At 38.5% G+C, this 15,651-nt stretch overlaps 1 protein-coding gene across 1 annotated transcript in view; it reads right to left on the reverse strand.

Moving 5' to 3' along the window:
• Nucleotides 1-8,918, reverse strand: part of LOC139742707 (insulin-like peptide receptor) — a 122,585-nt gene extending 113,667 nt beyond the window's left edge. Inside the window, exon 1 of the mRNA XM_071653233.1 lies at nt 8,132-8,918. Within this exon, the coding sequence (XP_071509334.1) occupies nt 8,132-8,231 (100 nt within the window). The 5' untranslated portion in view covers nt 8,232-8,918. The remainder of the gene's footprint in view (nt 1-8,131) is intronic.
• Between the last annotated feature and the right edge of the window lie 6,733 nt (nt 8,919-15,651).

Genomic DNA, 15,651 nt, shown 5'->3' on the forward strand with positions numbered 1-15,651 from the left:
ATCTGTATGTACTGTGTAGGACCTACGTGCACATACTGTAGATTCTACTGAAAATGAGTTTCAAGAGTGGTTTTGTTCACAGGGTGAATATTGTATCCTTCTTTCCTAGGAAGATGAACCGATTTTTACTCACTCATAAGGCTTCAGGCACTGATTCAAAGAGAATGCTCACTTTAATCAGGATCTACTTTTCTGTGACACTACATGAGGAACATGAATATCTACCCGAGACACTGGCTTGTGTTTCTAAAGAGTGAAACTCTAATTTATAAGTGAAGTCTGCCTTGTGTTCAATATCATAATCTAAATAGTATTCACTGCCTTGGAACACAAACTTTCTCAATTAGTTTGCAATGAGGAGGCTAGACTGAGTGTTGTCTACTGATGTAACTGTATCATAGTTTTTGTTTTATTTTCTTATATTCTTCCATATGCTACAACTGGTTGCCTTGGATTATAATTTTTTTAACATAAGCTGTTATTTCTCTAAACATAAAGCTAGTGTACATTAACACCCAACTTCCTATCCTTTATGGGGAGCTGGCTCTTAAATACCTCAGGTCATATATCATACTGCGTCCACCATATATTTAGCGAGTCTAAATTTTTGTGAATCGGGACTTCCCGACGATTTCACGAGCGGTTAAATTCGCGATCCTGGAGTACTGTATTGAATACAAGAAATATATGTGTGCGTCACATTCATATTGGGATTAGAGTCATTATTTTTGCGTGTCTTTAATTTTGCGAATAGCACCTGACTCGCGAAATTTGTGCAAATATAAATCTCACGAAATATTTGGTGTATACAGCAAATCCAAATGAAGAGTTCACTACTGCCTTTACATACTGTAAAACATATTTTCACGAGTTGCCTCTAACATTCAATGCATATAGTGTAGATAAGAACTTTCATGTGCATTTTAATTTTGCGAATCTTGGCTCTCATGAAATTCATGTAAAATCAAAAATGTAAGCGAACATTCCTCGTTTTACAGCACACATCGCCCAATTGATTCTATTCACCACAGACAGAAGGTACAATTTGATCTCATGGAAGACAGTCCTTGGGATCTGGTTCCCTTTAATCTAACACAATTTAACTCAATCACTACTTGTGCTCTGTCGCTCTGTTTTTTTACTGTCAGTTCTGTTGGGAGTGGGTGAGGAATTACTGAGTATTGGGAAAAGCCTAGTTTTGAAACCCTGAGAATACAAAGAACTCGAGACTTCAGTCTGACATATCAGAGACAGCGGTAAATAGGAGACCCATTGAAGGAAAGGAATCTCAGATTTCATGTCTCCTTATGTTCAAATGCCACCAAAGCGATTTGATGTCATCTCAAACCGCTTTGTGGCATTATTTCAGCTACACAGGTATACAGAATAACTTTCTTCTGCACTCCTCTTCTCTTTCTTTCCTCTCTCGTTCTTCTTGGAAGACTGTCCTTTTAACAGTGAAATAGTTTAGCGGTGCTGAGTACAGCAAGAATTCCTTTTTCTTACAAAGACCTACAGATCTTCTCTCTCATTCTTTTTTTTTTTCCCTGGACATCTTATTCTTCTTTATAATCTTGTAGTACCTGGTGAAAACCAGCCAGCGTAGAAAGTTACATGGACACAAACAAAAGGTGGGCGCACAAAGCTTGAACATTTACAGCGCCGTGCCAAACAAGCCTTCCACAATGGGACTTAGCACTCCGCTGCATTTCAAAGGATGGGAAATTTGTTTTGCCCCGTGTGAAGTAGTCGTGGGGTACCACCCTAGCGCAAGCTGGTGGCGGCAGACAAATCTCGTCGATGCACTCGGAGAGAAAAGATCCAGAGAATGCGGCGCAGCTAGAGCAATGATGCAAGACATGGGAGGGTGAATCCCATGGTTATTACCGGCATAAACAGAAGGGAGCATTCAGGATTATTCACACAGCCATCACTTGTTGTGCACCTCCAACGTCATCGAAGCGTTAACTTGGTCTCTGCAAAAAATAACCTATTAAAGTTCAAGGTGCTTTCCTTCTATCTCACTGATACAGTCTTTTAAAAACAATGACACAAATTTTGACATGCACTTACAGTGACCCTCCTTAATGCTGTCACATGACAAAAATATGCTCTTGTGCTTTGATTATTTAAAAAATCATAAAAATGTACTTTAAAAAAAAAAGATGACTTCGCGTTTATCAACTCTGCAGAAACAAGTTTCTGGCTCACATGTGTGTGCATTGCACTTTTTTCAGCATATCAAAACCTTGTTTTTAACCCCATAATCAAAACAGCTTTGCATATCAACTGCCCAAGACTCCCTGAGAGTTGTTTGAAAACCTAATTCTGGGCCAGAAGTGAGTTGCTAAACACACCCACAGCTGTATGTGCATACCAAGGTATAATACAGTAATACTGCAAATTTCACATTCATAATGAAGCTCACACCTGCCTTCCATTGAAGCACTGACACATTATGGGCCAAAATTTCAAATTTGCCATCGATGTAGATTGCTGATGATGATGATGACAAACTTAATGTTAGTCACCACAGTTAAAACATAAAAGTGAAAAAAAAAACTGTGAATATTTGTATGTTAGTTATCCTGTGGACTGTTATTGGTGTAAATACAGGGTAGTTCTATGAAATGGGACCAAAAGTTTAGATTCTATAAATTCACCCATCTTTGCAGAGACTGCATTTTGAAATTGGAAGATGATTAAATTACCTAAAGTATACAGTAATATGCTTTTAATACTGTAAAAGACATGATCACTTCCGGCAACAACACGCTCATGCTTGAGACGTTCCATGATAACATCTAGGCATGCAAACAAGAACTACATCATGTATTACCTTTTAGTTACCACACAAGCACACAAGCAGACCTGGGACGCTTAGCCATACAGCAGTTATCTGTTAGTAAACTCAAACCAATAACAATCAAGTCAAAGGTCATTTGATCTCTCTGCCACGTGATACATCAGCTTAGGGTTGTAAACACAACAGACTGCTACTACTACAAGCCTGTGGGCACATTATACTCAAATGGCTTGCAAACATTTGATACCATCTTCAAATGGAGTTCATTGAAAATTGGGCTGGTAAAAATATTTTGTTAAAAAAAAGAAAAAAAACATACATGTTGTAGAATTTAACATTTTCTAGAGTCCATTTCCGCATTGCATTGTCTACAAATACAGTTTGACCTTACTTATTCAGCCCTCTCTTATCTGGACTTCTCTATTATCTAGACACCTCCAAGCAGTGAAGACAGAAGCATTTCAAACATAATCAAAAATCCTTAAAAACTCACTCTATTTACCTACTGTATGAATATTCCCTACATAAACATACTCTGAATTTTACTGTAAAATGTTTCAATTGATGACTATGATTTTTAGTCAGCTAGCATAAATTACACTACTGTTGTGTTAACACTGGTCAGTGCTACAAAGTACCTACTGTACGTAGCTACCACTGAGTCCGCAGCCTACTTGTAGTCATACAAACATGTAGGCCTACATCTTGATAAACATACATACAATGTACACAAACATTGTTTCTCTCATATCCGGCCAAATCCTTAATAGAATGTACACTCTGCACAATGATGTACAGTTGTACAATGTAAAGTTTCTCCCATGACATTCACTCTTTCTTCAGTACCCTGCCAAATCTATCACCCCCCCCCCCATCCATTCAAACACACACACACACACACACACACACACACACACACACACACACATCGGTAGATGAAATGGCTTTGCATCTTCACAATCTATTCTGAGGCAGAATCTGCAACTGGCTGGAGAGAGAGCAACACACTCTGAATTATGGCTCTAATGGACCCTCACCGTAAGAAGCCGCTTTAATACGAACTTCTCCCCTGTGGCAACAGGAATATGACCTCAGATGTTGATTTTACGCCAGCTCCCCCTATGGCTGGGGTCAAAGGTAATTCCGAGTGGTTTCCCCCCAGCCTGTCATGTGCCCTAAACTGTCCGAAGCACTTCAAATATGAAGCTCTGGAAAATTCCAGCATTCCTGGCGTGACAACTGTGATTGCAGTTGGTAGCAAAGTCAGTGCAGCAGTACAAAACCCAACCATGTCGAGTCAGCCTCACCCTTCCTCACACTGCATTGCACTACCATCCCATCAGGCTTGACCAAAATAGAGAAAGGCATGGCTGGGGTGGATATTTGCATGATATTTGTAACTGTCCTCAAGTGTAAGGCACCAGAAAAGGGACAAAAACTGTATGATCAGATCTCCTACAAGTTAAGAATGCAATCTGCATTATACAGTGTACACATACCATACATGTTTGTAGGTCTGTGTGTCCAACAGCCATCTTACTATCTACAGCTACACTGCAACTGAAAGTCAAAACAATCATACATCTCAAGCACTCTGCATCAGTGAAATGAAGGCCAAATGCTCACACACACAGCGCTACACTCAAACATTGTACAGTTTATCTTGTGCCTCAGTTGATCCCTACCAAAGTGATATTTGTCCCCAGTTTAGTATAGACCTTCTTCCATTAAAAAAGAGCATGACACTAGCTACACGTTGTATCACTGTAGTCATTACACTTGTCCTTGTCCTTGTCCTTGTCCTTGAACCAGATTCCTTCAACTGTCTTCTCATAGTAGCTAGTATAGAATTGCAGGCTTTTACTGCAAAGGGTATACATGTAGATGTAACTTCCAATATATATTTCTTATGAAATTCAGAAAAATTCATCCACAATTTCACTAGGAATGTGGTCATTTTGGTGTTATTTCCATAATTTAATAAGAGGAAATTGTGATGATGTCAACAGTCAATAATAACAACTGATAATGATAACAAAATAATAATGTCCATTCAAGACTAATTGCGCGACTAATGAAAACATAGCACTGTAGGGCCTATACACTTTGTACGTACATGCAGAATCTGCTATTCACATGTAAACAAATGTGTACTACCACCTACATGGTCTACAGACTTTTCAAATGCTGATATTAATATTCAGATTAATTCTGAAACTCATTCCCACTTTTTCACTTTTGATATAATTATATTTGGTCACATCATACCATTCAGATCTGTTGAGTATGAGTATGACAGCAGTTTTTAGGATGCCTGCAGGGTGAAATCACCGTTATTACTCTCTCTAAAGCCTCATTGTCCTCAAAAACTGTAACTAAATCCTTTTGCTATTGTGCAGGGGGAAAAAGCCACCTCCTTTCCGAGTGCTTTTACAAATGAAGACAAAGTTGAATTTATCAACTCAAGAGAGAGAGAGAACTCTTGAATATCATCTGCAGGAAAGGGGGAAAAAACACCCACCTCAGCAATGGGGGGGGGGGGGGGGGGAATAGAAAGGAGCATTTATGACAGAAGAACTTTAATACCAGTAAGTCAACACAATGATGTCAGACAGAGAACATACTATCATGTATGGGAATAGCAAAGATCAAGGATCACTCATGGAAGCGCCTGGGATCAGGGCATCTCAACTCTCAATGGTGCTGCTAAACACCCATTGTGGCTCATTGTTACTCAGCGGAGTAGCAGCGGACAAAGCGCTGCCATTCATGAAAGTTTCAGGCTTGCTGAACACCACTTCTCAAGGTTAATGACTTGTAACTACTGGAAATACCAGACCCCCCTTTTCTCCTACCCCCCCCCCCCCCCCACACACACACACACACTCCCACAAGAATGACGAGAAATACTGCTTTTGGTCTATTTGTTCTATTGATCACAGTCCATAAAAACAAAGGAAGACTCTGAATGGTGGTTTTATCTGCCTTTGGCCTGTTGTAATACAATTTTTGTTCCGACACTGCAATTCTGATCAGTGATACTAACTTTTCTGTATAAACATGGCTAGTGACAATATTTGAATTTTAATATCAAGGAGACCCCAGAATCTCTTCTTCCAGCTGAGAACACTGCTACCTGTATGCATGCTGTGCACACACATGCATCAGCTGAAACAGGGACCAGGGCAATGTTGGAAGAGCCAAGCACTGAAGGGAGTGACCCAGTGACCCCAGGAATGTAATTTGGGCAAAATTTATCAACACAGCACCCAGGCAAAGAATGGCGAGGTCCATGGGTGAGCTAACCCCTGAACCACAACCACACAAACATGAAAGAGCAAGTGTAAGTGTGGTGTTCATGCATTCTTCTACAGTCATCAGATAGAATTACACGCACAAGGACTAGGCCAATTTCTATTACTACTACGACTGACAAGTGATTATGTTGACTGTCAAAGCAATGAGAATTATACATTGTACATTGTATTAAATGACAATCTCCATATCTTGGGGTTGGTAGGCCCTTATGCTGTTCATGTAGATTCCTTCCCATCTTCATTTAATCAAATCCAGTGTTCAATGAATAACAAATTGTGGGAGAGTAGTTTTTCATCCTATTAAAATAGGAGGACAGGTCAAGCATCCTCTAAATGAGTACCTACCACCTACCCCATAATACAATGTTTTTGTATGTACTTTATGTGTATGGGTAATCTTTTAAATAATGATTTATATGGTGTAGGGCCTATATCTTAATGATAGGGCCATGTCTTCCTCCCTTGGACTGATTGAGCGCTGAATATGACTTCACTTTGAAACAGACGTCATTCACTGTACCACCTACGTCATGTGAATGAAGATTTAGATATGTGACACAAAAAGACAATTCTAAAATTCCCTTAAGGCTACCCATGTTCATGTATAAAACCATTTCAAAGTTATGGTAAAAAAAACACTTGATCAGTTGTTGAAGTTCAGCCCTGAGTATTTTTAACTCTTTTTGCTTTACTTTGCCTACTCTGTAGCTATTTAAGATATTTGTGGATACTGCATGAATAATGTATTTTTTTAAGACAAATTGTGTTCTACAATGTATGAAGGAAAACAAGTTTCACTAAGAAAAAAAAGAAGTAGGAAATGTAATTCAACAAAACATAATAATTTTCAAAAGCGTCAAAGTCATTTCAAAAAGTATTTTCTGTTTTCGGCAATTAATGTTCATGCATACACATAATATGTCTTTCTATAGTTTGATGTGTATGTGTATTGATCATTTAATACAATATGGTACCAGGTACTTTGCTAAGATTATCTTTACTATACAGTATCAGATGGGAATATCTCATTGCACACAGTGTGAGGCACATCCCAATCAAAGATAAAACTGCATGTGCCATGATTTTCTTATCATACTCATGATGAAAATGAATTGATTCATTGCTAACTAATGGAAAAGAAATAATTACTAAATGATGTACAAATGAATTCATAATGACCTGGCTTGGAATACTTTTGTTTCACTTTCAGTTGAATTGTTTGAAAACATGTCTTACATTTGCACTCATGTAAATGTTGAGTGGCTCTGTTAAAACCATACAAGCCATGAATTTATTTATAAATACACTTACAAGTGGTACACTGAAATTCACAAAATATAGATTCACCAGTGTACATGTGTCAAACATTATAATATTGCACAATATCTTGGTTTCAACACTAAATTTACATTTGTTCTCTAATCTCCTACAATGTATCCAACTGTGGACAGCTCTTTATGAGATATTGTAACAGGCACAATACCTTGAGCAGGTTTTGAATGAATTCAAATATCAAATACATTTCATTCATAAAAGATCATATCAACTGGTGGTATAATCGATGTGGCAATGAAATATCAAACACAAAATACCAACATTAATCAAATAGAAGGTCAATCTCATTTACCTGGCCTATTAAAATTAATGGCAATAGCTACACTGAAGAAATACTAATTGACTTTTACATTATATTGGTGGTTACAGTAAAGCCCCTATCAAAAGTAGATCAATACACTATGTTGAGGTTCGAGTTTGACACAAATGGTTGTGAGAGAGGTTTTTTTGTTGTTTGTTTTTTTGTTTTTGTTTTTATTAGGGCACCTGACTTTTGTTGAACAATTGGGACCATGTAGAATATAATTTGTTCAGACGAGGAATTGTAGACCTCATTATTGGATGAAACAATTGTTACAAAAAGAAACACTTTTCCAAATTTCCAAAATCTGTCAAGGTTTCACAAAGGAAAGCAGGTCGAAAGAGCGCGAGAAATTCCAGCATCAGTGCTTACCGACTTCTGATGAACACGTTACACACGCCGGTGAGAAAACTAGTCCCAAGAACAATAGAAGCGAAAGAACAGATGTTCTCCGCATCCCAAGTTCATCCATCGTTGGTCTGCTTCTCTGCAACGCTCGTATCAATAGCAAAATAGCGGTGAATATCCCTTGCAAGAACAAAAGTGTGGAGGAGAATAAGTTGCCTACAACAGATCCACGAAAGTACTAATCAAACGTTATATATCCAAATTAGGTTTTCATCAAAAGTTCGATCCGTAGATGAAACTCAAGTCAAATTTGTGTCGTGCATGCTCTCATGTTCGTGGCTTTCCTCTGGCAAAGGCAAGTTTGCTCCAACAGCAGTTTATGCACCAGCTGGCCAGGGGAGCGCTCAAGCATTCTTCCCGGTTGCCGCTGCGGAGAGCGGGGTTTGTGGTAGTACTCGTGCGTATCACCCGACCAGATTTGTGCTCGGCAGCATCACTCGGAATCTCCTCGAGCATTTACATCAAATAAGTACGAGGGCCTTCAAATGATAAATGCACAACGTTGGTTTGTGGCGAGTACAAGCACAGAGAATTTTGTATTCCAAAATCAGTGATTGAATCGATGAATAACAGAAAATCCTGAAGTCTGTCTAGTAGCGCAGATGTAGCACGTTTAGGCATTTGTAGCTAGCTAGCTTGCTAGGATCCCATCTCGAGTGTGTACTACTAGTAGTTCGCTCGCATCGCTCTCATGCAGCTGCGATTGCTGCCGCGCCGGAGTTGCGAGTGTATGTGTGTGTGTTTGTGTGTGTGTGTGCCATCGGTGCACGTTCACGGAATGGCTAACCTCCTTTTGAAAAGATGTATTTGTCGTAAACAACTTCGCCGTGCGGCGCTAACTGTGGAAGCGTATAAAACACACAGAAAATACGAAAACAACACACCACCTGCCCCCATTGGATGGGTCCGCCCGTCGCTCCGCTAAAACAACCACGAACCAAAACGAGTGGCCATAATAATTTCACCGGCCGAAAACTGGAAGAATTCGCATTGTGACGCGTGTTTTCGCTGACGATTTTTCTCGTCAGGTAATGATAATCAGAAGATTTGTAGGTATTGGAGAAGATTGGGGGGGGGGGGGGGGGGTGGTAGGTATGATATGATTGGGCAGTGTCTCGGCCCATTTTCTCTTGAACTTCTTTTTCTCCCCCCCCCCCCTTTTCTTTAAATGTACGTAATGATAACCGGATGTGAAATTGTCATACACTCTTCGTTACTGAATGAGACATTCAGATTCAGTCAAAGTGGATGAAATGAATAAGGCAATGCAGTCGGTGTGTGAAGACGACTCCATAGCAAAAGTATCAACGCGCCACTCCCGTATACGATCCCTTTGCTATATCAAGAGAAAGGAAGAAAAGGAAATAATGTCAATGTTGTTGGCGATATCATCAGCTTTTACTGCGTCCGCTTCTATTGTATATTGTATATTGAATTGCCGAATAAATAATAATAATAATAATAATAATAATAATAATAATAATAATAATAATAATAATAATGTGTTTTTAGTCATCCCATACGGTTGGCGTATATAGTGCACAAGCGGGCAAGGGCACCATTTTCCCAATGTTTTTGTTTTTCCTAGTTCATTTTTCCTCTTTTTTGAGAGTACATCTGGGTCAAGAGGGATTTTACCAGTATTTGATTTGATTTATAACATCTCGCACAGGGATTCAAGCTACAGCTTGAAGATTTTAACTCAGAGTGACAATATAGAGATTTAGTAATACTTTGCTTTTCAGCTGGTCATGAATATTCATTTCATGAATTTATTTAGATCTTGTAACTAGCGTGTGGCCTGTTGAACAGGGGCGCCATCCTATGTGAAGTGGCGATCGGGGAAAAAGTGCAGTACAAAATAATGTATATTTCTGGGATGAAGAGCGCATGCAGAGCAGTTCCATTGATCAAAATGTATGGACTCAGTCATCCCCATGCCCCCCCCCCCTGACCCCAACTTTAAACAGTCCCTGCTTACATCCATGGTCCGTTGCTGTAAACTAAAAGACTTATTAGATAATTATTATTATGCAAAACTACGGCACCTCATATAACGAAATATCCTGTATGAGTTTGCTTTCCAGGGTAAGTTGCGCTTTCAGCCCTCCATTGTGCCCAAAGTGAGACATTTATTTTATAATGTATAATACTGATAATGATTACAGGGCTTTATATGCGGGTATTGTTAGCTATTACGAATATTCGTTAATCCGAAAATGAAATAAGGTTCGTTATTCTGAAGGTTCGCAATTCCGAAAATTCATTATAAATTATGTAGGTCCTATGCATCTTCTTAGAGTCAGTTTCGGCTTAATGAAACTTCGAAATAGCGAATTATATTACAGTTTTGTTTATATGAACCTTCGGAATATAACGAACCTTCATTTTCGGATTAACGAACCATCAGAATAACGAATCTTATTTTTCTTTTCGGCTCAGCGAACCTCTGGAATAATGAACCTTCGGAATATTGAACTGCAACCGAATATTTTATTTAAATATACGATATATGCTGCTATTCCCATCGTATACGCATCCGATACAACAACAGCGAATGTCTGTACCAGATAGTAGTCATATCGCATACAGATCTCTTTCAAAAATGTAAATGTAGACATGTTTTTTGTCTTCCACAGTGATATTGACAGAATTAAGCTGAATAAAATGACATCTTCCATTAAAACAGTAATCTGCTGTGTAATCGTCACGCAAAAATGCATCGTACATATCCAGTCTCACACTGTAGACGTTTGTAATGTTGAAAATTATTTCTATCTTCAGAAGACAGAATGACGCCTTTTTAGCAATCAAAAGCGAGACAAGGTTCGTGGTACTCTCTAAAAAAGTCGAGTGAAAATATTCACTCCTAAAAGAGTGACTACTAAAAAGAATGAATTTCGAGTGAAATTGGAGTGAATTTTGGGTGAAAATGTTCATTTTCACTCATTTTGGAGTGACCTCAGGGATCACTCGAAGATTTTGGAGTGATCCCTGAGGTCACTCTAAAACGAGTGAAAATGAACATTTTCACTCAAAATTCATTCCAATTTCACTCTAAATTCACTCTTTTTTTTGTATTCACTCTTTTAGAAGTGAATATTTTCACTCGATTTTTTTAAGAGAGTAATTCGAAATCTATGTCAACTTCGGGCGAACCAAAAATTCAACCCAGTGAAGCTTTTGAGAGCGCCACTAAGGCGAATTTTGTCTTTGTTTTTGTTTTAGTTTGTTCTCTCCAATCTATTTCACTGTTTGAAAGAAACCACTTTAATCCTCATCACATTTAATAAGGATAGTTGACATGAAAATGTCCCTTTTTAGCAATCAGTTTAGCAATGTTCCATTCAATATTATTCTATATCTTCATAGTGTTCTATTTTTCATATTTTTGATAATAAACAATGACAAAATATTTCATTTATTGCCATGCACTGTATGAGAGGCTCTAATAGTTGACATTATGGATTCAGAGGTGGCAGCATGAATAGCACTATTTTCTGTCACCGATTAATCCACAATTTCACTATCGTGTCGAGAACAGTGTTATGATAATGTTTATATCCCCAACGGATAAAAAAAGTCATGTAATGTAGTTGTTTAAAATGAAATATGTTCCAGCGCAGAAAATCAGTGAACACCCAGATAGCGGTGGACGCGATTTTATGCACAATGGTCGATGAGGCCGATGTATCGCTCTTTACTCATGTACGCTTAAATAGATGAAAAGAAAGGATGATCGAATCGCATGATATGTAATTATTCACGGTATATTGTGAGTGCATTATTCCACGAAAATTACGTCACGGTATGACAGCACTTGTTTGTTTGTTTGTTTGTTTGTTTGTTTGTTTGTTTTTTGTTGAGTTTTTTTTCTCTCCGTAGGCATTTTGTCTTCAACATCTTCAACATCATAGCAATATTTTGTTTGGTCACAATCCTGAGATGCTATTGCACGTGCCCAATGTGCACTGAATAAGATGTCATTATAGTGAAGGATAGGCCTATAATGTTTTCTATTTTCACATCGGTGCTAGTATAATTACGTTGTTTGTTTGTTTGTTTCAATTTTCACGTCAAACTTCCTTTCTGTGTCAGGGACTTTGAACAGTGTATAATAATAATGAATATACCATAACTTTATCATGGGGGGTTCTTTTCCATTTGGCACAAAAAGCACACAAAATGTGATGTGTTTTCTTAACTCTAAACTGCAAGTAAAGAGGTCTGTGATTGTACATTATTTTCAGAATTTATCATTCTCTTGTTCTAGTGGTCATTGTTGTTGTAGTTGTTATGGGGCTACGTGCTAAGAGGTCAAATCGATACATTATAATTATCAAGACAGGAAGATTCACCCAAATTACTGATTTGTCGTTCGAGCAATATGAGTGGATATGACTTAAATAAATATCCAGGAATTTTGTTACTCTATCAGTTTGACTCCTATATCTTTTCATTTGATTTCAGCAACAAAGCGCACTTACAGTATAACCTTTAATAACCTTTGGCTATTTTTGAGATTTTCTTTTGCTTGACGATGGCCTTTGTTTTGCTGAACATTTCACAGCGAATATTATGTCCCTTTTCAGAACGAAAAACTAATTTTGTCGTGAAACAGCCACCCCCTCGTAGATGCTGCTCCCATGATTCTTTCTTTGTGTTTTCTCTCAAGTTTTCCTCCTCTTGGTATCATCCCATGCTTTATTAGATCTATATATTTTTTGTTTTCTCTCTTTCTCCAGTATTGTTTACTTCTACCTCTCGTTATCACCTTGTATTATGCAACGTCTGAGCTTTCTTCTTTTCCATCTTCTTGATATTCTATTGACCGATTCTGTGACGCGCTATGTGTATTTTTGGCATGGGCAGCGCCATAGTGGGTGTATCAGCCGACCCCCCCCCCCCCCCCCCCCTCCGCACTCCCCCACCCCTCTCCCTACATTAGCACGCGCGCAGAATGAAAAACTGCTTTAGCCTAGGCGTCTCGTACTGAGTGCGCGAATGCTTGCTGAGTGCGCGAACCTTTGTTACAAGTGCGTGATAAACATGTTGCCCCGGGGTGGGGGAGAGCAGGGGGGTCGGCTGATACACCCACTATGGCTGCGCCCTGTGCCATAAAATGTCTGCTGCCCTCAACGAACCCGAATCGGTCAATAGCCGTTATTACAAAAACAACAATAGTGATTTACATATTAATATGTACAGTATATATACACTTCAATACTTGCTATTATGGCCGCTCAAGTAATTCCAAAAGTAATGACTTTTCAATTACGTATAGGAGCGTAATACCTTCAGTTGTCTTCGTGAATCTCGACGGCGGATGACACCCTTGGCATGATGAGTCTAGGCATCGAAGGTTTATACGTTTCATAGCTTTCAGCATTTTATTGGTAGTGTATTTTTATTACTTTAGAAACAATTCGCTCCCAAAATATTCAGTATTGAGATTTCCAGGAAACTGTAAGTGGTTTGTAAATCAAATAAACAGCCGGCATGAGACTTTATACGTAGATTGCTTGCGCAGGTACAAAATGATTGACGAATGCAATTCCAAGGTATGTAATTTGGATTGTGTTATGTCATCTTCAGTAGACGAACACAATGACTGAATCAGCACTGCGAGAATCGGTTCACTTGGGCCCTATTTTGATAAAATAAAGTCTGAGATTTCAACCATTGTCAATGATTCATAAAACTAAGTAAACACGTAAACAAAGCGCCCATTTTCTCCCCCAATATAAGTTGATTTCTCATTACGTTGATATCCTTCTCTTAGCCCCCCCCCCCCTCAAACTTCCTTCTCTTCCTCAATTTCCCTGTATCCCTTGTATTATCTCTAATTCTTTTTTCCCCCGAAATTTCTTTTTGTTCTTTGTCTGTTTCCTGTCTGACTATCTCTCCTTCCTTTTCCTCCACTCTCTCTATAGCTCCCCCTTTCTTCCTTCCCCCTCTCTCTCACGTTTGCTCCTTCTCTCCCTCCGTGTCACACACCCACTCACACGATTACTCTCTCCCGCATAGACAAAGAGACAAGCACGTTGAACTTTTCCGGAAGAGGAGGTTGTCTCAGATAGAATGTTGATGACTACAAGTTTGACGTCAATACCACAGTTACATCAGATACGAGATGACGTGTTATATTACTAGTGTCTTGTCTGATGAACGCTGCGTAATTTTGTCAACAACAACAAAAACAAAATGTCGTCATGGACAAGATAGTGCCCCCACTCTGTGTTCGAATTCTTCAAAGAATGCTGCAAATTGGCAGTCTACGATTTTCGACTTTTCTTTTCTTTCCAAAAGTTATCACCAGCCACATATTGTTTGAAAAATAATTTGGTTAAACTATAATTGTCTTTTATTTCGCATTGCGTGCACTTAAATGCACATGCTGAGGTTCATCAACGTTACCTTGTATAACAATTGCTGCGTGTACGCATTGTACACCAAGGGCTAGTTTATTTATTTTGTTTTGTGTGTGTGTGTGTGTGTGTGTGTATGTGAGTGTGAGTGTGTGTGTGTGTGTGTGTGTGTGTGTGTGTGTGTGTGTGTGTGTGTGAGTGTGTGTGTATTCACAAAATGTATGAATTTTTCATTTATTTGTCTATTTATAATCATTTATTGTTTTTATTTCTTCATTTATTCATAATGTTTTTGTTCATTTATTTACTTAGGGACATTACAAAAATAAATGATGATCTATGAGTATCAGTTGTTTTTGTCACATGGAGCGATGTCACTTTCGTATAAAATACGTCGTACCTGATTACTGTGCATATTTAACAGCCGGATGTATCATATTGTCTTATTTGTGTTTTGCCGACTTGAGTTTCTTTAGATAACTGTTCTTTCATACTGTATAACTATTTGTTTGTTATTCTTGCGAACCAAGGCAGTTTTTATCGTGCGTCGAATTGGGTTAGGTGCAGGGGTGCTGTTCGTTATTCCGAAGGTTCGTTAATCCGAAACACACAAATTCCCTGTGCCTATAGAGGTTCGTTAATCCGAACATTAAATAGGGTTCGCTTATCCTAAAAATAGGGTTCGTTATTCCGAAGGTTCCTTGATCCGAAAATGAAATAGGGTCCGCGACGAACCTTCGGAATAATGAGCCTTTTTCATTTTCGGATAAACAAACCTTCGGAATAACGAACCTTATTTCATTTTCGGATTGATGAACCTTCGGAATAACAAACTTTATTTCAATTTCGGATTAACAAACCTTCGGAATAATTAAACTTCGGAATAACGTACCTTCGGAATAAAGATCCTTCGGAATAACGAACCTTCGGAATAACGAACTGTAACCGCTGCAGACTTGAATATAAAAAAGGCACATGGAAGCTATAAACCACATCGTGTTTGATTGAGCCCCCCCCCCCCCCATGTAAGTCCTTGTTCTTAACTTTTCATGTAGGCCTAAGTTAATGTCTTGGAAGTGATTTTATTGGTTTATACGTAATATTTGAATATTGTGC

This window comes from Diadema antillarum, unplaced genomic scaffold (assembly GCF_040938485.1).
Source record: "Diadema antillarum isolate AM-2024a unplaced genomic scaffold, OU_Dant_1.0 seq00001016_RagTag, whole genome shotgun sequence".
Lineage (NCBI taxonomy): Eukaryota > Metazoa > Echinodermata > Echinoidea > Diadematoida > Diadematidae > Diadema > Diadema antillarum.